At 45.0% G+C, this 25,554-nt stretch overlaps 1 protein-coding gene across 1 annotated transcript in view; it reads right to left on the reverse strand.

The window, feature by feature from the left end:
• The window catches only part of xylt2 (xylosyltransferase II), a 328,263-nt gene that overhangs the window by 147,230 nt on the left and 155,479 nt on the right, over positions 1 to 25,554 (reverse strand). Inside the window, exon 4 of the mRNA XM_073026605.1 lies at positions 14,267 to 14,469. Coding sequence (XP_072882706.1) covers positions 14,267 to 14,469 — 203 coding nt within the window. The remainder of the gene's footprint in view (positions 1 to 14,266; positions 14,470 to 25,554) is intronic.

Here is a 25,554-nt window from a genome sequence, read left to right on the forward strand (position 1 = left end):
ATCATCAGCATACTTACTAATCCAATTTACCACCCCATCATCCAGATCATTTATGTATATTACAAACAACATTGGGCCCAAAACAGATCCCTGAGGCACCCCGCTAGTCACCGGCCTCCATCCCGATAAACAATTATCCACCACTACTCTCTGGCATCTCCCATCTAGCCACTGTTGAATCCATTTTATTACTCCAGCATTAATACCTAACGACTGAACCTTCTTAACTAACCTTCCATGTGGAACTTTGTCAAAGGCCTTGCTGAAGTCCATATAGACTACATCCACTGCCTTACCCTCGTCAACATTCCTCGTAACTTCTTCAAAAAATTCAATAAGGTTTGTCAAACATGACCTTCCACGCACAAATCCATGCTGGCTACTCCTAATCAGATCCTGTCTATCCAGATAATTATAAATACTATCTCTAAGAATACTTTCCATTAATTTACCCACCACTGATGTCAAACTGACAGGTCTATAATTGCCAGGCTTACTTCTAGAACCCTTTTTAAACAATGGAACCACATGAGCAATACGCCAATCCTCCGGCACAATCCCCGTTTCTAATGACATCTGAAAGATCTCCGTCAGAGCTCCTGCTATCTCTACACAAACTTCCCTCAAGGTCCTGGGGAATATCCGGTCAGGACCCAGAGATTTATCCACTTTTAAATTTCTTAAAAGCGCCAGTACTTCCACCTCTTTAATTGTCATAGGTTCCATAACTTCCTTACTTGTTTCCCACACCTTACACCATTCAATATCCTTCTCCTTAGTGAATACCGAAGAGAAGAAATCGTTCAAAATCTCTCCCATCTCCCTCGGCTCCACACATAGCTGACCACCCTGATTCTATAAGGGACCAATTTTATCCCTCACTATCCTCTTGCTTTTAATATAACTGTAGAAGCCTTTCGGATTTACTTCCACCTTATTTGCCAAACCAAACTCGTAACTTCTTTTAGCTTTTCTAATCTCTTTCTTAAGTTTCCTTTTACATTCTTTATATTCCTCGAGCAATTCCTTTACTCCATGCTGCCTATATCTATTGTAGACATCCCTCTTTTTTTGAACCAAGTTTCTAATATCCCTTGAAAACCATGGCGCTTTCAAACCTTTAACCTTTCCTTTCAACCGAACAGGAACATAAAGATTCTGTACCCTCATAATTTCACCCTTAAATGACCTCCATTTCTCTATTACATCCTTCCCATAAAACAACTTGACCCAATCCACTCTCTCTAAATCCCTGCGCATCTCCTCAAAGTTAGCCTTTCTCCAATCAAAAATCTCAACTCTAGGTCCAGTCCTGTCCTTCTCCATAATTATATTGAACCTAATGCTATTGTGATCACTGGACCCGAAGTGCTCCCCAACACATACATCTGTCAGCTGACCTATCGCATTCCCTAACAGGAGATCCAACACTGCCCCATCTCTAGTCGGTACTTCTATGTATTGTTGCAAAAAGCTATCCTGCACACATTTCACAAACTCTAAACCATCCAGCCCTTTTACAGAATGAGCTTCCCAATCTATGTGTGGAAAATTAAAATCTCCCACAATCACCACCTTGTGTTTACTACAAATATCTGCTATCTCCTTACACATTTGCTCTTCCAACTCACGCTCCCCATTAGGTGGCCTATAATACACTCCTATCAGTGTTACTACACCTTTCCCATTCCTCAATTCCACCCAAATAGCCTCCCTAGAGGAGCTCTGTAATCTATCCTTCCAAAGCACCGCCATAAGATTTTCTCAGACAAGCAATGCAACACCTCCTCCTCTGGCCCCTCCTACTCTATCACACCTGAAGCAACTAAATCCAGGAATATTTAGTTGCCAATCACACCCTTCCTGCAACCATGTTTCACTAATAGCTACAACATCATAATTCCAGGTATCAATCCACACTTTAAGCTCATCCACCTTTCTTACAATGCTCCTAGCATTAAAATAGATACATTTAAGATACTCTCCACCTCCTCCTCTCTTTTCATCCCTAGCAATGCATTCAAATTTATTATCCTTTTCTTTCTTCTCCCCTACAACTTCGGGCTGAGCGCATCCCTTCTCCATCACCTGCCTTTCCTCCCTCACACACTGTCTACTTACTTGCTCTACTGGTGAACTAACCTCCTCTCCCATAGTTTCCTCAAATTGATTCCTGCCCCCCCATCTTACTAGTTTAAAGTCTGCCCCGTAGCCCTAGCAAACCTCCCCGCTAGGATATTGGTCCCCCCAGGATTCAAGTGTAACCCGTCCTTCTTGAACAGGTCACGCCTGCCCCAGAAGAGGTCCCAATATCTTATACTTATACTTATATCTACTGATATAAGCCTACAGACTCTCACAGCTACCTGGACTATTCCTCTTCCCACCCTGTCTCTTGCAAAAATGCTATCCCCTTCTCACAATTCCTCTGTCTCCGCCTCATCTGCTCTCAGGATGAGGCTTTTCATTCCAGGACGAAGGAGATGTCTTCCTTTTTTAAACAAAAGGGCATCCCTTCTTCCACCATCAACTCTGCTCTCAAACGCATCTCTCCCATTTCCCGCACAACTGCCCTCACCCCATCTGCCCGCCACTCCACCCGGGATAGGGTTCCCCTTGTCCTCACCTACCACCCCACCAGCCTCCAGGTCCAACGTATAATTTTCCGTAACTTCCGCCACCTCCAATGGGATCCCACTACCAAGCACATCTATCCCTCCCCCCATTTCTGCTTTCCGCAGGGATCGCTCCCTACGCGACTTCCTTGTCCACTCGTGCCCCCCATCCCTTCCCACTGATCTCCCTCCTGGCACTTATCCTTGTAAGCAGAACAAGTGCTACACCTGCCCTTACACTTCCTCCCTCACCACCATTCAGGGCCCCAGACAGTCCTTCTAGGTGAGGCGACACTTCACCTGTGAGTCGGCTGGTGTGGTATACTGCATCCAGTGCTCCCGGTGTGGCCTTTTATATATTGGTGAGACCCAACGCAGACTGGGAGACTGTTTCGCTGAACACCTACACTCGGTCCGCCAGAGAAAACAGGATCTCCCAGTGGCCACACATTTTAATTCCACGTCCCATTCCCATTCTGATATGTCTATCCATGGCCTCCTCTACTGTCAAGATGAATCCACACTCAGGTTGGAGGAACAACACCTTAAATACTAGCTGGGTAGTCTCCAACCTGATGGCATGAACACTGACTTCTCTAACTTCCATTAATGCCCCTCCTCCTCTTCTTACCCCATCCCTGACATATTTGTTTTTTTTTCTCTCTCTCTGCCCATCACCCTGCCTGTTCTCCATCTCCCTCTGGTGCTCCCCCCCTCCCCCTTTCTTTCTCCCGAAGCCTCCCGTCCCATGATCCTTTCCCTTCTCCAGCTCTGCGTCACTTTCGCCAATCACCTTTCCAGCTCTTAGCTTCATCCCACCCCCTCCGGTCTTCTCCTATCATTTCGCATTTCTCCCTCCCCCACTACTTTCAAATCTCTTAGTATCTCTCCTTTCAGTTAGTCCTGATGAAGGGTCTTGGCCCGAAACGTCGACAGTGCTTCTCCCTATAGATGCTGCCTGGCCTGCTGTGTTCCACCAGCATTTTGTGTGTGTTGCTTGAATTTCCAGCATCTGCAGATTTCCTCATGTTTTCTCCTTTGGCACCTCCCATTTCCTCCAAACCAAAGGTGTAGCCATGGGCACCCATATGGGTCCCAGCTATGCCTGCCTTTTTGTTGGCTTTGTGGAACAGTCCATGTTCCAAGCCTATATGGGTATCCGTCCCTCACTTTTCCTTCGCTACATTGACGACTGCATTGGTGCTGCTTCTTGCACACATGCTGAGCTCGTTGACTTCATTAACTTTGTCTCCAGTTTTCACCCTGCCCTCAAATTTACCTGGTCCATTTCCGACACCTCCCTCCCCTTTCTTGATCTTTCTCTCTCTATCTCTGGAGACGGCTTATCTACTGATAGCTACTATAAGCCTACGGACTCTCACAGCTACCTGGACTACAGTCGACCCTCCTTATCCGCAGGGGATTGGTTCCGAGACCCCCTGCAGATACCAAAAAACGCGGATGCTCAAGTCCCTTATTTAACCTGGGTCAGTTCAGTGGTCTTTAGGACCCAGCGGAACCCTGGACTTTATTTAGCATGTTTCAGTGCAGTGGACATTATGACCCGGCAACACAGCTCTGAATCCACAGCGTTTCTGTTCACGAAAATAATCACGATCATGATTGAAAATAAGGTGGAAGTAATAAAGCGATCGGAAAGAGATGAAACGCCATCAGTCATTGGAAAAGTGTTAGCCTACAGTCAGTCAACAATCGGATCAATTTTAATGGAACATGTGAAAGGCCCTGTCCCGATGAAAGCTACAATTATTTCTAAGCAACGCAGTGACCTAATTATTGAAATACGTATGTTTCTTAAGTGTTTTATATGCACAGAAAGGTAAAATATGTACTACATACTAAGAAAAACGTTTGACTAACTGATGCTAAATAATACCAGATGTACCTGTTCCTACTTCAAATCCGACTTAAAGATGGACTCAGGAACAGAACTCATTCCTGCCTGTACTTTTAAGTCATTTCTAGATTACTTATAATACCTAATACAATGTAAATGCTATGTAAATAGTTGTTATACTGTATTGTTTAGGGAATAATGACAAGAAAATATAGTCTGTACGTGCTCAAACAACAAGTGCTGGAGAGAAAACTTCCGGATTTTCCCGATCCGCGGTTGGTTGAATCTGCGCATGCGGAATCCACGGATAAGGAGGGCCAACTGTATTCCTCTTCCCACCCCGTCTCTTGCAAAAATGCCATCCCCTCCTCGCAATTCCTCCATCCACCGCATCTGCTCTCAGGATGAGGCTTTTCGTTCCAGGACGAAGGAGATATCTTCCTTTTTTAAAGAAAGGGGCTTCCCTTCATCCACCGTCAACTCTGCTCTCAAACGCATCTCTCCCATTTCACGCACATCTGCCCTCACCCCATCCTCCCACCACCCCTCTAGAGATACGGTTCCCCTTGTCCTCACCTACCACCCCACCAGTCTCCAGGTCCAACATATAATTCTCCGTAACTTCCCTCACAGGATCCCACCACCCAAGCACATCTTTCCCTTCCCCCCCCCCCCCCCACCGTTTCTGCTTTCCACAGGGATCATTTCATACGCGACTCCCTTGTTTATCCGTCCCCCCATCCCTTCCCACTGATCTCCCTCCTGGCACTTATCCTTGTAAGCTGAACAAGTGCTACACCTGCCCTTACACTTCCTCCCTCACCACCATTCAGGGACCCTGACAGTCCTTCCAGGTAAAACGACACGTCACCTATGAGTCGGCTGGTGTGATATACTGCGTCCGGTGCTCCCGATGTGGCCTTCTATATAGTGGTGAGACACGACACAGACTGGGAGACCGTTTCGCTGAACACCTACGCTCTGTCCGCCAGAGAAAGCAGTGGCCACACATTTTAATTCCACTTCTCATTCCCATTCTGATATGTCTATACATGGCCTCCTCTACTGTCAAGATGAAGCCACACTCAGGTTGGAGGAACAACACCTTATATTCCATCCAGGCAGCCTCCAACCTGATGGCATGAATATTGATTTCTGTAACTTCCATTAATGCCCCCCCCCCCTTCTTACCCTATCCCTAATTTATTTAAAAACACAAAATGTTGGCAGAACTCAGCAGGCCAGACAGCATCTATGGGAGGAGGTAGTGACGACATTTCGGGCTGAAACCCTGTTTCGGCCTGAAACGTCGTCACTACCTCCTCCCACAGATGCTGTCTGGCCTGCTGAGTTCTGCCAGTATTTTGTGTTTTTATTTATTTCCAGCATCTGCAGATTCACTCGTGTTGCCCTAATTTATTTTCTCTCTTCTTTTCTCTCTCTGTCCCTCTCACAATCACTCCTTACCTGTTCTCCATCTCCACTAGTGCTCCCCTCCCCCTTTCTTTCTCCCTAGGCCTCCTGTCCCATGATCCTTTCCCTTCTCCAGCTATGTATCCCTTTTGCCAATCACCTTTCCAGCTCTTAGCTTCATCCCTCCCCCTCCTGTCTTCTCCTATCATTTCAGATCTCCCCTCCCCCTCTTACTTTCAAATCTCTTACTATCTCTTCTTTCAGTTAGTCCTGACTAAGGGTCTCGGCTTGAAACGTTGACTGTACTTCTTCCTACAGATGCTGCCTGGTCTGTTGGATTCCACCAGCATTTTCTGTGTGTTGCTTGACATAAGCATGAGGGAGGGAGGAACTGTCAAGAGTTCATTCAAAGACGACTCTAGCAGGAAAGACAGTGGAGTAACATAGTAGGAGTGTCTGCGAGTAATGCAGAAAACAAAGCAGAATTTCATAAGAAAAATCAAGGCAACCCTGACAAACAAGGGGACTGGGAGAAAAGCATAAAAGCAAAAGAGAAGGCAGACAATATGGGAAAGATGAGTGGGAAGCCAGAAGAACATGGAGCCTTTAAAATGCCAATAGACCAAAAAGTTATGGGAGAATCAGAATCAGGTTTCTTATCACCAGCACGTGATGTGAAATTTGTTAACTTAGTAGCAGCAATTCAATGGAATACATAATCTAGCAGAGAGAGAGAAAAATAGTAATAAATAAAATAAAACAATAATAAATAAGTAAATCAATTACATATATTGACTAGAATTATTTAAAAAACATGCAAAAAAAAGTAATAATGTATATTTAAAAAAGGGTGAGATAGCATCCAAAGTTTCAAAGTCCATTCAGGAATCAGATGGCAGAGGGGAAGGGGAAGAAGCTGTTCCTGAATCGTCTTCAGCTTCTGTATCTCCTACCTGATGGTAACAGTGAGAAATGGGCATGCCCTGGGTGCTGGAGGTCTTTAATAATGGACGCTGCCTTTCTGAGACACTGCTTTCTAAAGATGCCCTGGGTACTTTGTAGGCTAATGCCCAAGATGGAGCTGACTAGATTTATAACCTTCTGCAGCTTCTTTCAGTCCTGTGCAGTAGCCCCTCCATACCAGACAGTGATGCAGCCTGTCAGAATGCTCTCCAAGGTACGATAGAAGTTTTTGAGCATATTTGTTGACATGCCAAATCGCTTCAAACTCCTAATGAAGTATAGCTGTCTTGCCTTCTTTATGGCTACATCAATATGTCGGGACCAAGTTAGATCCTCAGAGATCTTGACATCCAGGAACTCAAAGCTGCTCAATCTCTCCACTTCTGATCCCTCTATGAGGATTGGTACATGTTCCTTCGTCTTCCATTCATGCAGTCCACAATCAGCTCTTTTGTCTAACTGACTTTGAGTGCCAGGTTGTTGCTGTGGCACCATTCCACTAGCAGGTGTATCTCACTCCTGTATGACCTCTGATGAAATACAAGGTTAAGCTAACAAGTAACAGAGATGAAGCCTTGCGAAGTGATTTTAGGGAACTACGTATGAATTAAAAAGCAGGATTTCCAGAGTTGTAATCTCAGATTTACAATCTCTGTCATGTGCTAGTGAGGTGAGAAATAGATATGTAGTCCAGTCTAGTACATACAGTGGCATGAAAAAGTTTGGGCACCCCTGGTCAAAATTTCTGTTACTATGAATAGTTGAGTGAGTAGAAGATGAACTGATCTCCAAAAGTCACAAAGTTAAAGATGAAAAATTCTTTTCAACATTTTAAGCAAGATTAGTGTAATATTTTTGTTTTGTACAATTTTAGAGTGAAAAAAAGAAAAGGAGTACCATGCAACAGTTTGGGCATCCCAAGAGATTTGAGCTCTCAGATAACTTTACCAAGGTCTCAGACCTTAATTAGCTTGTTAGGGCCATGGGCTGTTCACATTCATCATTAGGAAAGGCCAGGTGATGCAAATTTCAAAGCTTTATAAATACCCTGACTCTTCAAACCTTGTCCCAACAATCAGCAGCCATGGGCTCCTCTAAGCAGCTGCATAGCACTCTAAAAATTAAAATAAATGATGCCCACAAAGCAGGAGAAGGCTATAAGAAGATAGCAAAGCGTTTTCAGATAGCCGTTTCCTCAGTTCGTAATGTAATTAAAAAATGGCAGTTAACAGGAATGGTGGAGGTCAAGTTGAGGTCTAGAAGACCAAGAAAACTTTCTGAGAGAGAACTGCTCGTAGGATTGCTAGAAAGGCAAATCAAAACCCCTGTTTGACTGCAAAAGACCTTTAGGAAGATTTAACAGACTCTGGAGTAGTGGTGCACTGTTCTACTGGGCAGTGACACCTGCACAAATATGACCTTCATGGGAGAATCATCAGAAGAAAACCTTTCCTGCGTCCTCACCACAAAACTCAGCGTCAGAAGTTTGCAAAGGAACATCTAAACAAGCCTGATGCATTTTGGAAACAAGTCCTGTAGACTGAAGAAGTTAAAATAGAACTTCTTGGCTGCAATAAGCAAAGGTACGTTTGGAGAAAAAAGGGTGCAGAATCACCCCCTGTTAAGCACAGAGGTGGATCGATCATGCTTTTGGCTTGTGTTGCAGCCAGTGGCACAGGGAACATTTCACTGGTAGAAGGAGGAATGAATTCAATTAAATACCAGCAAATTCTGGAAGCAAACATCACACCGTCTGTAAAAAAAAAAGCTTAAGATGAAAAGAGGATGGCTTCTACAACAGGATCCTAAACACACCTCAAAATCCACAATGGACTACCTCAAGAGGAGCAAACTGAAGGCTTTGCCATGGCCCTCACAGTCCCATGACCTAAACTTCATCGAAAGTCTGTGGATGGACCTCAGAAGAGCAGTGCATGCAAGATGGCCCAAGAATCTCACAGAACTAGAAGCCTTTTGCAAGGAAAAATGGGCAAAAATCCCCTAAACAAGAATTGAAAGACTCTTAGCTGGCTACAGAAAGCATTTACACACTGTGATACTTGCCAAAAGGGGTGTTACTTGTTACGTACCCGTGACACGTGACAGTGGTGTACTTGTCACGTGACAGGTGTTGAAGCTATACTGGACGTGAGGTAATGGTCTTGTGATGGTGGAGTGACGTCATTTTCCCGCCAGTAGAGATCATGTGACAGGTTTTTGTGACAGGTTTTTTTTACAGGGTATAAAAGGAGGACCCCTCCCTGTGAGGAGGGGCAGTTCGTGGCTGGATTTGCCATGTTGACTTCATGCCACCGCGTGATTTAATGTTATGACGCAGTTTAGTTGAAAGATGGGAGTTTTATTTAATACCTAAAGTTTAAAAGGTCATTGCCAGCAATTTCTTTATAGTACTGCTAGTTGAGAATCAGTGGAGAGTGAAGATCGGAGTTCGGGAGCTAAAAGATCGAGGAAAGTTGATTTCGACGGTGAAACTGGTTCAACCTTGTTTGATCCTCATTCGGAAGGAATTCGTTGACTGTGCTTGTGTTAATCCCTGTGAAATAGCAGAAAGGATTGAGTACAGTGTTGTAAAGTGCCTTTAAGCCTTTTCATTTTTCATCTTCGTAAATTCTTCGTGGGAAAAGTAGTTCGACTGGGAATCGCAACAACACGATGTGAAAGAGAATTTAAATCGTCTTAAAAAAGTCTCTCCCTTAAATGGACTGTAAGCATTTTGAACTTTTGCAATACTACTTTGAAGAACTGTTTTTGCAACATCGCTTTAAGAACTGTTTAAGCTTCATTGCTTTAAGAACTGTTTAAGTTGCCGCACAGCAGCTGATTTCTGGTTACGTTAGCGATTTGTTTACTTTTGGGGGTTTGTTTTTCAGTGTTTAATAAATATTTTATTTGTTATAAAAACCCCTGCCTCACTCATATATTGCTGAATCCGTAACGTACTAAGTACTGACCATACAGGATGCCCAAACTTTTGCTTCAGGCCTTTTTCCTTTTTTGTTATTTTGAAATAAAAGATGGAAATAAAAAAAGTAATCTTGCTTAAAATATTAAAGAAATGTGTTATCTTTAACTTTATGCTGTTTGGAAATCAGTTCATTTTTTACTTGCTTAGCTATTCACAGTAATAGAAATTTTGACCAGAGGTGCCCAAACTTTTGCATGCCACTATAGCTAAAGAGTTGGTGCAGGAGGGAGGGCTTCAGATTTATGAATCACTGGGCTCTCTTCCAGAGTAGGTGAGAAATATACAAACAAGATAGTTTGCATCTGAACAGCAAGGGAGGTTTGCTAGCACTGCAAATTGGAGCCTCAAAGGGAAGGACAGCAAGAGGCAGGTTTATAAACGTGATGGGACTGATGAGTTTAAAAAATGTTTATTTCACAGAAAAACTTAGTTGTGTTAGGGGTAGGATTGGCAGCTCAACATTGTTGCTTTAGGTGTGATGTAGAAGGGGGTAAAGGAGACAGAGAGGTTGTACTACTGATAAGGGAGAATGTTGCAGCAGTACTCAAAAAGGACATGTTGGAGGTTTCATCCATTTTGGGAATAGTAACCACAACCTATTACATCTTAAGATAGTTATGAATAAGGATAAAATTAGATCTTCCAGGAAGGTGCTAAATTGGGGAGGACAAGTTATAAACAGGATAAGGCAGAGCTTTGATTGGAATCACCTGCTTTCATTAAATCCATGTCTGACATGTGGGAGTTTAAACAAAGACCAACTGGTCAGCGTCCAGGATCAGCATGTCATGGTAAGGGGTAAGGACAAGGATAGTAAGGTAAGAGAACCTTGGATGATCCAAGAGGCCCTACATTTATTTTAAATAAATGAAATTGAATCTAGAGCAGAGGAAGATGATTGTGAGGTCAAGAGTCCACCTTCTCGGATTAGGAACTATTCAATAGTTTTATAACAATAAACAAATTTGTTGTTTTGAGGCACAGGTACTACGAGGAGAAGAAGCTGTTTCTAAGACGTTGAGTTCAGGCTCCTGTACAGACAGACAGACAGACATACTTTATTAATCCCGAGGGAAATTGGGTTTCGTTACAGCCGTACCAAGAATAGTGAAGAAATATAGCAATATAAAACCATAAATAATTAAATAATAAGTTAATCATGCCAAGTGGAAATAAGTCCAGGACCAGCCTATTGGCTCAGGGTGTCTGACACTCTGAGGGAGGAGTTGTAAAGTTTGATGGCCACAGGTAGGAATGACTTCCTATGACGCTCAGTGTTACATCTCAGTGGAATGAGTACTTCCTCTCTGATGATAGCAATGAGAAGAAATCATTTCCTGGGTGATGGGGGTCCTTAATGATGGATAAGTCATTGCTTTATAAAGATGTCTTTGGTGCCCATGATAGGTTTGCAACCTTCTGCAGCTTTTGCTCAATTTGAATCAGTAAGTTCCTCTAACTGATTGCTGTTGCTTCATATGCCAGCATCTGCAGTGTCTTGTGTTCCCATCCCCTGTCTACCTAGATTCAGAGGTTAGGTTTCCCACTACCATCATTCTGCACCACCTCAATCTCACAGTGTGTTCCAGGAGCTCACCACTCTCTCGTGACGTATGCCAAATCTATCTCTGACATCCCCCTTAAACCTCCTCCACTCACACTATACAAATGTCCTCTGGTACTGGCTATTACTGCCTTGGAAGTAGATGTTGCTGTCTACTCTGTCTATACCTCCCATAATCTTATACACTTCTATCCTGTCATTCCAAAGAGAAACGCCCTAGCTCACTGAGCATTTCCTTATAAGATATATTCTCTATTCCAGCATCCTGATAAATCCCCTTTGCACCTCCTCTGAAGGTTCCACATCCTTCCTATAATGAGAACTGAACACAATACTCCAAGTATGGTCCAACCAGAGTTTTACAAAGCCGCAGTATTATTTCATGGCTCTTGAACTTATGCTCTGACTAAGGAAAACCTATACACCATATATCTTTTTAACCACCCTTATAATATGTGGAAACTTTGATGGATCTGTGAATTTGGACCCCAAGATCCCTCTGTTCCTCCATGCTGCTAAGAATCCTGCCATTAACATTGTACTCTGCTTTCAAGTTCAATCTTTTCACTCCACACTTTTCCAGATTGAACATCATTGGCCACTTTCTATGCGCAGCTTCACAACCTGTTTATATTCCACTGTAACCTACGGCAAGCTTCTATACTATCCACAACACCTCCAACCTCCATTATCATCTGCAAAATTACTAACCCGCCCCTCCACTTCCAAAGAGCAGGGGTCCCAGAACAGATCCTTATGGAACACCATTGTTTTCTGTGGGCAAGCCAATTCTGAATCCATGCAACCATGTTTCTATGGATCCTATTACTCCTGACTTTCTATACAACTCTGCCATGGGGAAACTTGTCAGATACTTTCAAATATCGGGCCGCCAACTTCAGACTTCACCCAGGATGCTGATCACAGACTTGACCTTTGGGTCTCAACTTCTGATACACACAGACCTCTGACCTCACTGACCCAGGCCTTTGTGGCTCCTTTATGTCTCTACATTTGGTCTTCAACCTTCAGGCTTTGACCTTCGATTCTGCCCTCCAGACTTTGCTGAGTTTGATCTTTGGGCTCCTACTTCTGTACTGACACAGACCTCCGAAACTGGTGACCTGGGGTTGTCACCAGCCCTCCTGATTCAACCTGTACCCAGGATTCATCCCCCTTACACACTTCCAATCCAGGACCAATCTGTGCCCTGGGGAAATCGCTGTTCTCCTCAGCGCCTGCAACACTGCTTGCTCAATCACTGATGTTCGACCTTGGAATGATTTAATCTAGACTCAAACTCCTGCCCTAACTTTTTATTTACTACTCTTGACCTCTAACTCTCTCTCATCTTTCTCCCTAAATCTTAACCTGACCCATGCCTCCCCTCTCTGTCTTAAAAACATTTCCTATGAACCTAAAAATAAACAAAGTCTAGGCCATGATATCGATGAACATTGCAGCTCAATGTCATCTCAACCGGAATGGTTTTTCGAACAACAGCTGTATCCAACTACGCCATTACTGATGTAACTACATTTGCCTGTGTTTTAGCTTTCGTCAGTTGAGTGATGGGTTCTGAGATGAAAATCATGCAGCTGTGAAGGGAAATAAATGGGGTAGTTTGTCACTGCAGCTTTCTTGATTAGAAAGGCCTCTCCCTACAAACATCAAAAAGCACTTAGACCAATTTCAGGAGTGATGATTCTTCTCCTTCAGAGCAAATTTAGAACAAGTTAGTAAGTGGCAGGTGGAGTTCAACCCAGAGAAGTGTGAGGTGGTACACTTTGGAAGGGCAAAGTACAAAGTAAATGGCAGGACACTTGGTAGTGTGGAGGAGCAGAGGAGTCTGGGGGTACATGTCCACAGATCCCTGAAAGTTGCCTCACAGGTAGATAGGGTAGTTAAGAAAGCTTATGGGATGTTAGCATTCATAAGTCGAGGGAAAGAGTTTAAGAGTCACGAGGTATTGATGCAGCTCTATAAAACTCTGGTTAGGCCACACTTGGAGTACTGTGTCCAGTTCCGGTCGCCTCACTATAGGAAGGATGTGGAAGCATTGGAAAGGGTACGGAGGAGATTTACCAGGATGCTGCCTGGTTTAGAGAGTATGGATTATGATCAGAGATTAAAGGAGCTAAGGCTTTACTCTTTGGAGAGGAGGAGGATGAAAGGAGACGTGATAGAGGTATACAAGATATTAAGAGGAATAGACAGAGTGGACACCCAGTGCCTCTTTCCCTGGGCACCACTGCTCAATACAAAAGGACATGGCTTTAAGGTAAGGGGTGGGAAGTTCATGGGGGGTATTAGAGGAAGGTTTTTTACTCAGAGAGTGGTTGGTGCGTGGAATGCACTGCCTGAGTCAGTGGTGGAGGCAGATAACTAGTGAAATTTAAGAGACTACTAGACAGGTGTATGGAGGAATTTAAGGTGGGGGGTTATATGGGAGGCAGGGTTTAAGGGTCGGCACAACATTGTGGGCCAAAGGGCCTGTACTGTGCTGTACTATTCTATGTTCTATGTAACTATTACTCAGCACAAGCAGGGTGGACAAAATATTCAGCTGGATTGACCTGTGCGCTCCATACCAACAGTCTGAAATTCACTGATGGCAGGACTATGAGATCCCCATGTCAAAGAACATTCTAATGTTTACTAACTTACTTCACACTTACTTACATGTTAACAAAAATAGCTATGTGGCAAGACTGATTGAAAGCCATCACGTGTTGAACCATACCTTAAAGTTCAAGGGCAATGAGGGACTAGCAAAAATGAGATCTTCACAAAATAGAGCTGCTTTCATCTCAGCAGCTCCAAAGAGAATCTCGTTTTCTGCTTCCCTCTTATTCAAAGATACTGACCTGGTAGGGTAGTCGGTAGCACTCAAGTTAATGAAATAATCCCACTGCCAGTCAGACATTTCTAGCAGATCCTTCATGCAACGTAGGTACATCTTCAGGAGGCTTGCCCCTCCCCATATTGTGACCATTCGCCAGGGACTTATCCGGATGTTTGGGTATCGCTGTGCCAGCTGCAGGACCTCTCTGTGCAGGTAATTAGAACGCTGCAAGAACAGAAAGGCAGAAGTTGTATTATAATTGTTTGAAACAACTTCTCAATTCCCCCTTTTTTTTAAAAACCACAACTTTCTCCATCATCCATGGTTGTCATACTATAGGAAGGTAGAGATAAAGCTATGGAGAATGCAGAACAGCTTCAGAAAGATGCTGCAGTGACTGAAGAACCTGAAATCAGAAAAGATTGCATAGGCTGGGACTGTTTTATAGAGTCATAGAAAACTACAGAACAGAACAGGCCCTTTGGTGCCAAACTAGTCAGTGCTGAACCATTCAAACTGCCAAGTCCCATCGACCTGCACCTGGACAATAGCTTTCCACAGTCTCCCATCAATGTACCTATCCAAACTTCTCTCAGACATTGGAATTGAGCTCCCATGCACCACTTGTGCTTGCAGCTTGTTGGAAGTTAGTTAACACCATTTAACAAACAGAAAATCACTACAACTTGTTAAAAGAACAAGTCTCTTGCATGTGAGTTTCACTTTAGGGGATTATGAACAGGATCATGAGCAAGAGTGAGAGGCATTTAAAAGGGAAAGTTGATTAGCCAATCAGTTAACTGTACAGCAGCTGCCAATAAAAAGATAGTCTCAAGCAGATCAGTCATTGTGTGAGTGGGCCATTAGAAGAGTGGGGCCTTTAGCTCAAGAGGTTTTGGTGAGAAGAGGCAAAGGCTAAGGTAAAGTTCTGGTAAGATTTTTCAGTTATTACACAGGTGCAGCAGTGGGATTGGAACCCAGGGCAGTGGTGATTTGGTGAGGCCTAATTTGGAGTATTGTGTGCAATTTCTCTTATGTGATGTGAAAAGTTAGTGAAACCTCCAATGACCTTGATGACAATACTTGCAAGAAATGCAGCCAGCTTTAAGTCTTTACAGAACACATTAGGGAGCTGGAGCTGGATGACGTATGGATCATTCAGGAGGCTGAGGGGATGATAGACAGGAGCTACAGGGAGACAGTCACACCTAAGTTGCAGGAGACAGGTAGCAGGGTGACTTGTCAGGAGAGGGTAAGGGAATAGGCAGGCAAACCTGTGGCCATTCCACTTAATAACAAGTATACTGTTTTGGCCACTTGTGGAGATGACCAACCAGGGAAAACCTGCAGCAGCCAGTTCTCTGGCACTGTGTGCTCAAAAGGGGGGAGATGAGGAGAGTGGTTATGATAGGGGTTCAATAACACTGGACAAAGATTTTACATCCTGAATACTTTTGAGTATATCTTATGGATTTTGGGCTGCTAATCATGAAAATTTCCATGAAATTTCCCTATCAAACATCATTTTAAAAAAAAAATCTCCTTCCTTTGTTACTTATAGGGTCAAAGAGAAGTAGGGGACTGAAATAGGCCCCTTAAGGGCCCATATAATAGGCCCATTAAGTCCATGGTGCCAAAAACATTTAAGCTGCCTATTTCCATCAGGAGCGCCAATAGGAGTACTGAGACCATAGTCCTCCATACCCCCACCATCCAAGTACCTATCCTAACTTTTCATTAAATGTTGAAATTGAGCTCGTATGAATTACTTGTGCTGGCAGCTCAATCCACACTCTAGCGAACCTCTGAGTGAATAAGTTTCCCCTCATGTTCCCTTTAAACCTTTCACATTAACCCATGACCTCTAGTTGTAGTCCCACCCAATCTCAGTGGAAAAAGCCAACCTATATTCCTCATAATTCTGTATACCTCTATCAAATCTCCTTTCAAACTTCTACATTTTAAAGAATACAGTCCTAAGCTATGCAATTGCAATCTTTCCCTGTAGCTCAAGTCCTCCAAATTTGGCAACATCCTTGTAAATTTTCTCTGTACTCTTTCAACCTTATTTACATGTTTCCTGTAGGTAGGTAACCAAAACTGCACACAATACTCCAAATTAAGTCTCACCAATATCTTATAAAACTTCAATATAACATCCCACCTTCTGTACTCAGTACAATGATCTATGAAGGCGAACGTTCCAAATGGTTTCTTTATGACCCTATCTAACTGTGACACCACTTTCAAAGCATTTATGGACCTGTATTCACAGATCTCTTTGTTCTACCACCCTCCTCAGTACTCTACTATTCACTGTGCAAGACCTACCCAAGTTGGTCCTACCAAAGTGCAAAACCTTGCACTTATCTGCATTAAATTCCATCTGCCATTTTTCAGCCCATTTTTCCAGCTAATGCAGATACCGCTGCAAGCATAGATAGCCTTCCTCACTATCCACTACACCCCCAATCTTGTGCCATCTGCAAATTTGCTGATCTAGTTCATCACATTATCATCTAGATCTTTAATAGAGATGACCTGGATTTTTATTAATGACCTGGATGTGGGGGTAGAAGAGTGGGTTGGCAAGTTTGCAGATGACACAAAGGTTGGTGGTGTTGTTGATAGTGTAGAGGATTGTCGAAGATTGCAGAGAGACATTGATAGGATGCAGAAGTTGGCTGAGAAGTGGCAGATGGAGTTCAACCTGGAGAAGTGTGAGGTGGTACACTTTGGAAGGACAAACTCCAAGGCAGAGTACAAAGTAAATGGCAGGATACTTGGTAGTGTGGAGGAGCAGAGGGATCTGGGGGTACATGTCCACAGATCCCTGAAAGTTGCCTCACAGGTAGATAGGGTAGTTAAGAAAGTTTATGGGGTGTTAGCATTCATAAGTCGAGGGATAGAGTTTAAGAGACGCGATGTAATGATGCAGCTCTATAAAACTCTAGTTAGGCCACACTTGGAGTACTGTGTCCAGTTCTGGTCGCCTCAGTATAGGAAGGATGTGGAAGCATTGGAAAGGGTACAGAGGAAATTTACCAGGATGCTGCCTGGTTTAGAGAGTATGGATTATGATCAGAGATTAAGGGAGCTTGGGCTTTACTCTTTGGAGAGTAGGAGGATGAGAGGAGACATGATAGAGCTGTACAAGATATTAAGAGGAATAGACAGAGTGGACAGCCAGCACCTCTTCCCCAGGGCACCACTGCTCAGTACAAGAGGACATGGCTTTAAGGTAAGGGGAGGGAAGTTCAAGGGGGATATTGGAGAAAGGTTTTTCACTCAGAGAGTGGTTGGTGCGTGGAATGCATTGCCTGAGTCAGTGGTGGAGGCAGATACACTAGAGAAGTTTGAGAGACTACTAGTCAAGTATATGGAGGAATTTAAGGTGGGGGTGGTTATATGGGAGGCAGTGTTTGAGGGTCGGCACAACATTGTGGGCCGAAGGGCCTGTAATGTGCTGTACTATTCTATGTTCTATGACAAACAACAACAGACCTAGCACTGATCCCCTGTGGCACTCCACTAGTCACAGGCCTCCAGTCAGGAAGGCAACCATCTACTACCACCCTCTGGCTTCTCCCACAAAGCAAATGTCTAATCCAATTTACTACCTTATCCTGAATGCTGAGTGACTGAACCTTCTTGACCAGCTTCCCATGTGGAATGTTGTCAAATGCCATAATAAAGTCCATGTACACAATATGCACTGCCTTCCCTTCATCAACTTTCCTGGTAATTTACTCGAAAAACTTTGTAAGACTGGTTAGACATTACCTATTATGCAGAAAGACATGCTGACTATCCTTAATCAGTCCATCTCTACCCAAATACTTGTATATCTGGTCTCACAATTGATAAATTTCCTGGTTTATGTTTAGAGCCTTTGTTAAACAGCAGAATAACATTGGCTATCCTCCAAACCTCTGGTACCTCTCCTGTCACTAAGGATGTTTTAAATATTTCTTCTAAAGCCCTGGCAATTTCTGCACTTGCCTCCCGTCAAGTCTGAGGGTATACCTTGTCAGGTCCTGGAGATTTATTTACCCTGATTTGCCTCAGGATAGCAAATACCTCCTCCTCAGCAATCTGTCCAGGGTCCATGAAGTTGGTGATGATTTGCCTTAATTCTATAGACTGTAACTGTCTCCTGAGTAAATACAGATGTTAAGAATTCATTTAAGATGTTCCCATCTGTCACATGGATTATCATTCTGATCTTCCAAAGGACAAATTTTGTCCCTTGCAATCCTTTTGCTCTTAACATATCTGTAGAATCCCTTAGAATTCTCCTTCATCTTGTCTGCTAGGGCAACTTCATGCCTTCTTTAAGCGTTCCTGAATCACGACCGGAATATCGGTGATAAGTCAACTATAAGTCACTTATAAGTGGCGAATACACTCAATTTCGTTTCTAAAATGGTTTATCTAACAAATTTAATATTAAACATACAGCACATATTTTCCTCGCATGAATATAGTGATAAGTCAATTATAAGTCACATAAGTCAATAGCATCATAACATTTTAAGTAACGTTTGGATATTAAACACACAGCGCATATTTTCCTCATATGAACATATAAAATCATTGCAACACATCAGTGAGAGGACAAGGTAAGGGCCGGACATCCCCGTGCCGGAGTCACGGCGGTTGCAGTCTGGAGAGAGCAACCGACTGAGCGAGGAGTGCGACAGGGCGCGCGCCCACCCCCATTGTAGGTAGGTAGGATCTATCGGCCGACATAAGTTTGGCTTGAGGGTTGACTTTCAGTAGATTACAGCAAGGCAGCAGCTCTGCTACTTACGAAACCCTGAGCCTGGATTAGGTCATCTGCAAATATTTTAACACCAGGTTCCCCACGATTATTCGGTGTGCTAAACAGTTTTAGAGGCGGAGCCCATCTGTCCGTGCTCCAGGCCAGTAGCAACAGTACTTCTCGCCGGAGGCCAACCAGTGATCCCTGGCACGAGGGTATCACTGCGTTTAGGCGACTGAAGACCTCGCGTGCGTTCAATTTCAACAGTGGGCGTGACAGGGAATGAAGAAAGGTGCAGCTGACTCAAATCGTTTCATATCGACAAATCATTTTGTCTTCTCGCAAAAAGTGGTTGGGGACCACTGCCATAAACACCTACTTACCTATATCTGCTATGCGCCTCCTTTTTTCTCTTAACCAGGGCCTTGATATCTCTTGAAGGCGACGGTTCCCTACACTTGTTAGCCTTACTTTTTTTCTGACAGTACAAGCTTTGTACTCTCAAAATTTCATGTCTGAAGGTCTTCCACTTTCCAAGTACACTTTGCCAGAAAACAGCCTGTCCCAACCCACATTGCCAGATCATTTCTGAAACCATCAAAGTTGGCCTCTCTCCAATTTAGATTCTCAACCTGCGGACCAGACCCATCTTTTTGCATACAGTCGGCCCTCCTTATCCGCGGGGGATTGGTTCCGAGACCCCCCGCGTATACCAAAAAACGCAGATGCTCAAGTCTCTTATTTAACGTGGGTCAGTTCGGTGGTCTTTAGGACCCAGCGGAACCCCGGACTTTATTTAGCATGACTCAGTGCAGTGGACATTAGGACCTGGTGGTGCAGCTCTGAATCCGCGGTGTATCTGTTCATGAAAATAAACACGATTGAAAATAAGGTGGAAGTAATAAAGCAATCGGAAAGAGGTGAAATGCCATGGGTCATTGGAAAAGCGTTAGGCTATAGTCGGTCAATGATCGGAACAATATTAATGGAGCATGAGAAAGTTCCTGCCCCGATGAAAGCTACAATTATTACTAAGCAATGCAGTGGTTTAATTATTGAAATACGTATGTTTCTTAAGTGTTTTATATGCATAGAAAAGTAAAATATGTACTATATACTAAGAAAAACATTTGACTAACTGACACTAAATAATACCGGATGTACCTGTTCCGACCTCAAATCCGACTTAAAGACGGACTCAGGAACGGAACTCATTCATAACCCGGGGACTGCCTGTACTTTTAAGTCATTTCTAGATTACTTATAATACCTAATACAATGTAAATGCTATGTAAATAGTTGTTATACTGTATTGTTTAGGGAATAATGACAAGAAAAAATAGTCTGTACGTGCTCAAATGAGTGCTGGAGAGAAAACTTCTGGGTTTTTCCGATCCGTGGTTGGTTGAATCCGCGCATGAGGAGGGCCGACTGTATTTACTTTGAAACTAATGCATTGTGGTCACTGGTTGCAAAGTGTTCTCTACACAAACTTCTGCCACCTGCCATGTCGCATTTCCTAATAGCAGATCCAGTTCCCATGCCGACGTTGGGACTTCTACGTACTGATGAAGGAAATTTTCCTGAACAATCTGACAAACTCTATCCCACCATCTAGTCCTTTAACGCTACAGTATGGAATTCCCAGTCAATATGTGGAAAGTTAAAATTACCTACTATAACAACCTTATGTTTCTTGCAACAGTCTGCGATACCTTTACTAATTTGTTCCTCTAAATCCCTCATGTTTGGTTGTCTGTAATATAGCCTCATTAACGTGGTCATACCTTTCTCATTTTTTTTTGTTCCAACCATTAACGCACCACTAGCTGAGTTCTCCAGTCTGTCCTGACAGAGCACTACTGTGACATTTTCCCTGACTAGCAGCACTACCCCTCCAACTTTAATCCCTCCCGCTCTGTCACGTCGAAAACAACAGAACCTGGAAACACTGAGTTGCCAATCCTGCTCCTCCTGCAACTGTCTCATTAATAATTCCAGGTGTTGATCCATGCCCTGAGCTTATTCGCCTTTCCAACAATACTTCTTACATTGAAATATGCAGCAAAGGAGGTGCATAGTTTAGGACACTAGTCCCATCATGCTCAACCTTTCAATTCCTGACTTTGTCTGAGGTCTTATCAACATCTGTCTCCACAACCTCTCCCCTAACTGTTCTGGCACTCTGGTTCCCATCCCTCTGCAACTCTAGTTTAAACCCCATTGTGCAGCATTATCAAACCTTCCCACTAGGATATTAGTCCCCCTCTATTTTAATTCATAATTCCAGTCAATAAAAAATGTTGCCCAAAATATAAGCTCAGAAGTTTTTGATCTTGACCAGGCATGCTTAGGTAGGGCAAACGCTGCATGGCAGGACAGGATTTAAAAAGACTATAAAAAGCATCACGCACACACCTTTCTATGTATCACGTTTACATGTACATCCATTTCTGATCATGTTGATGCACATGCTCTACTGTGTGTGCTCATTATAATATAGTAATTGTATTTTCGGGAGTATTTGTGATAGCAAACTGTCTCACCAATGTTGCCACAGTTGCAATACTTACTGTTATATTTTGGCAAATACACATTTAAATTTCAAAGACAGAGCACAACTCCTCGTATTAAGAAAGCCTATGAGCTCTACCTTGGATGTAAAATTAGCAACCAAAACAAAGCCTGGGCTCCTCACATTTGTTTTGTCAATCTTAAGCTTGGCTCAGAGATGCTAGGAAGTCAATGCTGTTTGCTGTCCTGATTCTATGCTGAGAGCAGGAACATGTGACAAACTACTACTTCTGTCTGACCAGTACGTTTGGTTTAAGATGGTGCAACTAAAGGCAAGCAATAGCTTACCAGTACAGGTGTCCCCCGTTTTTCGAACGTTCGCTTTACAACACCTCGCTGTTACGAAAGACTTACGGTACATTAGTTACCTATTTTTGCTAACAGAAGGTGTTTTCACTGTTACAAAAAAGGCAGTGCACGCCCCGAGCAGCCAAGCCCCTCCCCCGGAACTGCATTCTAGCCAGCATTGCTTAAACACGTGCCTGTGAGCATCTGTGCTTTATGTCAACTTATTTTGTGCATCTGTTAGCAAAATGAGTTCTAAGGTATCAGAAAAGCCTAAAAGAGCACGTAAGCACGTAAGGGTGTAAGGGGCAGCAAGAGAGAAGGGGGCAGCGAGAGAGAGGGGGGCAGCAAGAGAGGGGGGCAGCCAGAGACACAGAGGGAGAGGGGCAGTGAGAGACAGAGAGAGAAAAGGGGGGAGGGGAAGAGAGAGAGAGGGAGGGAGAGGGAGAGGGAGGGAGGGGGAGAGAGAGAGAGAGAGAGAGAGAAAGAGGGAGCATTGGGCAGTGACAGAGAGTAAGAGGGGCAGCGTGAGAGAGGGGGAGTGTTGGCGAGAGAGAGGGAGAGCATTGGTGTGAGGGAGACAGAGGGAGAGGCAGTGTGATGGACATGGACTATGCCTTTAAAGGGGAGAGAAATAAACTGACTATGTACTTTGTGTAAACTGACTACAGTACTGCTGCCTACTTCTAGGTTGCTATGGAGAGAGAGGTGCAGTTATATGATGGACAGTTGATGTTTACATAAGCTGACAGCATATTTGGATTTATACAAGGACACTTCCACACACAGCCAGAGTCGTAGCTGGAATCGACCATGGAAGGTCACCAGTGACAGGAGAGTCACTGGATGGAACTTCCGAGTGCCCACAAGGGTGGGTTGAGGATCAATCAGGAGAATCGATCAGTAGCTATCATGGTGTGTAGAAGGGCTGACCCTGTGGAGGCTACCGGTGTGTTTACCCTTGCCTGGGTGGTAGTTTTCCCTTGAAGACCGTACCCTTTGTGATAAGCTATGTTTGGTTAACTCAAGAGAGTGGATTCAGAGTCTGACAACGGAAGACCAACGACATCTGTTTATTCCTTCTTCTCCTATTGTGGATATCACCTTGGCTTACAGATAGCTCTCTCTTCCCCTCCCACCAACTCCATGCGTTGAACTGAACTTTCTTACATTACCATCGTAAGACTTTAAACCTTGTCACCCAAGCTTAAACAAGTTTGGGAATGATATTTACACACACACACATAACACTGCTAACTTGTGATCTGCATGTGATAGATGCTGTCTGGCCTGCTGAGTTCTGCCAGCATTTTGTGTTTTTATTTATTTCCAGCATCTGCAGATTCACTCGTGTTAACTTGTGATTTACCTGGTTTAAGTTACTATATTAAATAGTTACTAATACTGTAAATAGTGGTTTTTAGAATCAAAACCAGACTCCAGGTGTGGTCTATTGCTGCTGGTTTATTTAAACCGTTGCGTGTACTTAACAGGGAAAGGGAGAGGGAGAGGGGAGGGGGGAGAGGGAGAGCCAGAGAGAGAGAGAGAGTATGAGAGAGAGAAAGGGAGAGGGAGAGGGGAGGGGGGAGAGGGACAGCCAGAGAGAGAGAGAGAGTATGAGAGAGAGAAAGGGAGGGGGAGAGGGACAGCCAGAGAGAGAGAGAGAGTATGAGAGAGAGAAAGGGAGGGGGAGAGGGGAGGGGGGAGAGGGACAGCCAGAGAGAGAGAGAGAGTATGAGAGAGAGAAAGGGAGGGGGAGAGGGGAGGGGGGAGAGGGACAGCCAGAGAGAGAGAGAGAGTATGAGAGAGAGAAAGGGAGAGGGAGAGGGGAGGGGGGAGAGGGACAGCCAGAGAGAGAGAGAGAGTATGAGAGAGAGAAAGGGAGGGGGAGAGGGGAGGGGGGAGAGGGACAGCCAGAGAGAGAGAGTATGAGAGAGAGAAAGGGAGGGGGAGAGGGGAGGGGGGAGAGGGACAGCCAGAGAGAGAGAGAGAGTATGAGAGAGAGAAAGGGAGGGGGAGAGGGGAGGGGGGGAGAGGGACAGCCAGAGAGAGAGAGAGAGAGTATGAGAGAGAGAAAGGGAGGGGGAGAGGGGAGGGGGAGAGGGACAGCCAGAGAGAGAGAGAGTATGAGAGAGAGAAAGGGAGGGGAAGAGGGACAGCCAGAGAGAGAGAGTATGAGAGAGAGAAAGGGAGGGGGAGAGGGGAGGGAAAGGGAGAGGGACAGCCAGAGAGAGAGAGTATGAGAGAGAGAAAGGGAGGGGGAGAGGGGAGGGGGGGAGAGGGAGAGCCAGAGAGAGAGAGAGAGTATGAGAGAGAGAAAGGGAGGGGGAGAGGGGAGGGGGGAGAGGGAGAGCCAGAGAGAGAGAGAGAGTATGAGAGAGAGAAAGGGAGGGGGAGAGGGACAGCCAGAGAGAGAGAGTATGAGAGAGAGAAAGGGAGGGGGAGAGGGGAGGGGGGAGAGGGACAGCCAGAGAGAGAGAGTATGAGAGAGAGAAAGGGAGGGGGAGAGGGGAGGGGGGAGAGGGACAGCCAGAGAGAGAGAGAGAGTATGAGAGAGAGAAAGGGAGGGGGAGAGGGGAGGGGGGAGAGGGACAGCCAGAGAGAGAGAGAGAGTATGAGAGAGAGAAAGGGAGGGGGAGAGGGGAGTGGGGAGAGGGACAGCCAGAGAGAGAGAGAGAGTATGAGAGAGAGAAAGGGAGGGGGAGAGGGACAGCCAGAGAGAGTATGAGAGAGAGGGAGTGAGGGGCAGCGAGAGAGAGAGAGTGGGGGGTGGCGAGAGGGACTGAGAGGGAGAGAGGGGGGGAGAGAGAGATTCAGGCAGCAAGAGAGAGGGAGTGAGGGGCAGCGAGAGAGAGAGAGTGGGGGGGTGGCGAGAGGGACTGAGAGGGAGAGAGGGAAGGGAGAGAGAGGGAGGAGAGGGAGAGAGAGGGGTCCAGAGAGAGGGAGAGGTCAGATGGAGAGAGAGAGTGAGATAGCAGTGAGAGAGGCATCAAGCGAGAGAGACAGAGAGGGAGAGAGAGAGGGGTCCAGAGAGAGGGAGAGAGGGTCAGATGGAGAGAGTGAGAGAGATAGCAGTGAGAGAGGCAGCAAGCGGGAGAGACGGAGAGAGAGACAGAGAGGGAGAGAGAGAGCAAGAGAGATTGAGGAACAAGAGAGAGAGAGAGAGCGAGAGAGAGGGTAAGGTAGAGAGAGGGGCAGAGAGAGACAGCGAGAGAAAGGCAGAGGAGCGAGAGAAAAAGTGAGGTAGCAACAGACAGAAGTCAGGCGGCGACAAAGAGAGGGAGTGTCGGTGCGCGAGAGATTTAGCACGAGAGGTGGCACGTCGGCGCGAGAGAGAGAGAGAGCTGCCACGAGAGGGAGAGGGTGTCGGAGAGAGGAGGGGGGAGGGGGGAAGGAGAGATGGGGAGGGGAGGGGGACAGCGAGAGAGAGAAGGCAGAGAATGAGGGGCAGAGAGAGGGGGGGCACAAAAAGAGAGGGGGTCAGAGGTGGCGAGAGAGAGGGACGGGGGGGGGGAGAGAGGGGGGGAGAGAGGGGGAGAGAGATGGGGAGAGAGAGAGGGGAGAGAGAGAGGGGGGAGAGAGAGAGGGGAGAGAGAGGGGGGAAGAGAGAGACGGAGAGAGTGATGGAGAGAGAGAGTCAGACAACAAGAGAGAGAGAGATGGGGAGAGAGGGAGAGAGGGAGAGA

This window comes from Hemitrygon akajei, chromosome 22 (assembly GCF_048418815.1).
Source record: "Hemitrygon akajei chromosome 22, sHemAka1.3, whole genome shotgun sequence".
Lineage (NCBI taxonomy): Eukaryota > Metazoa > Chordata > Chondrichthyes > Myliobatiformes > Dasyatidae > Hemitrygon > Hemitrygon akajei.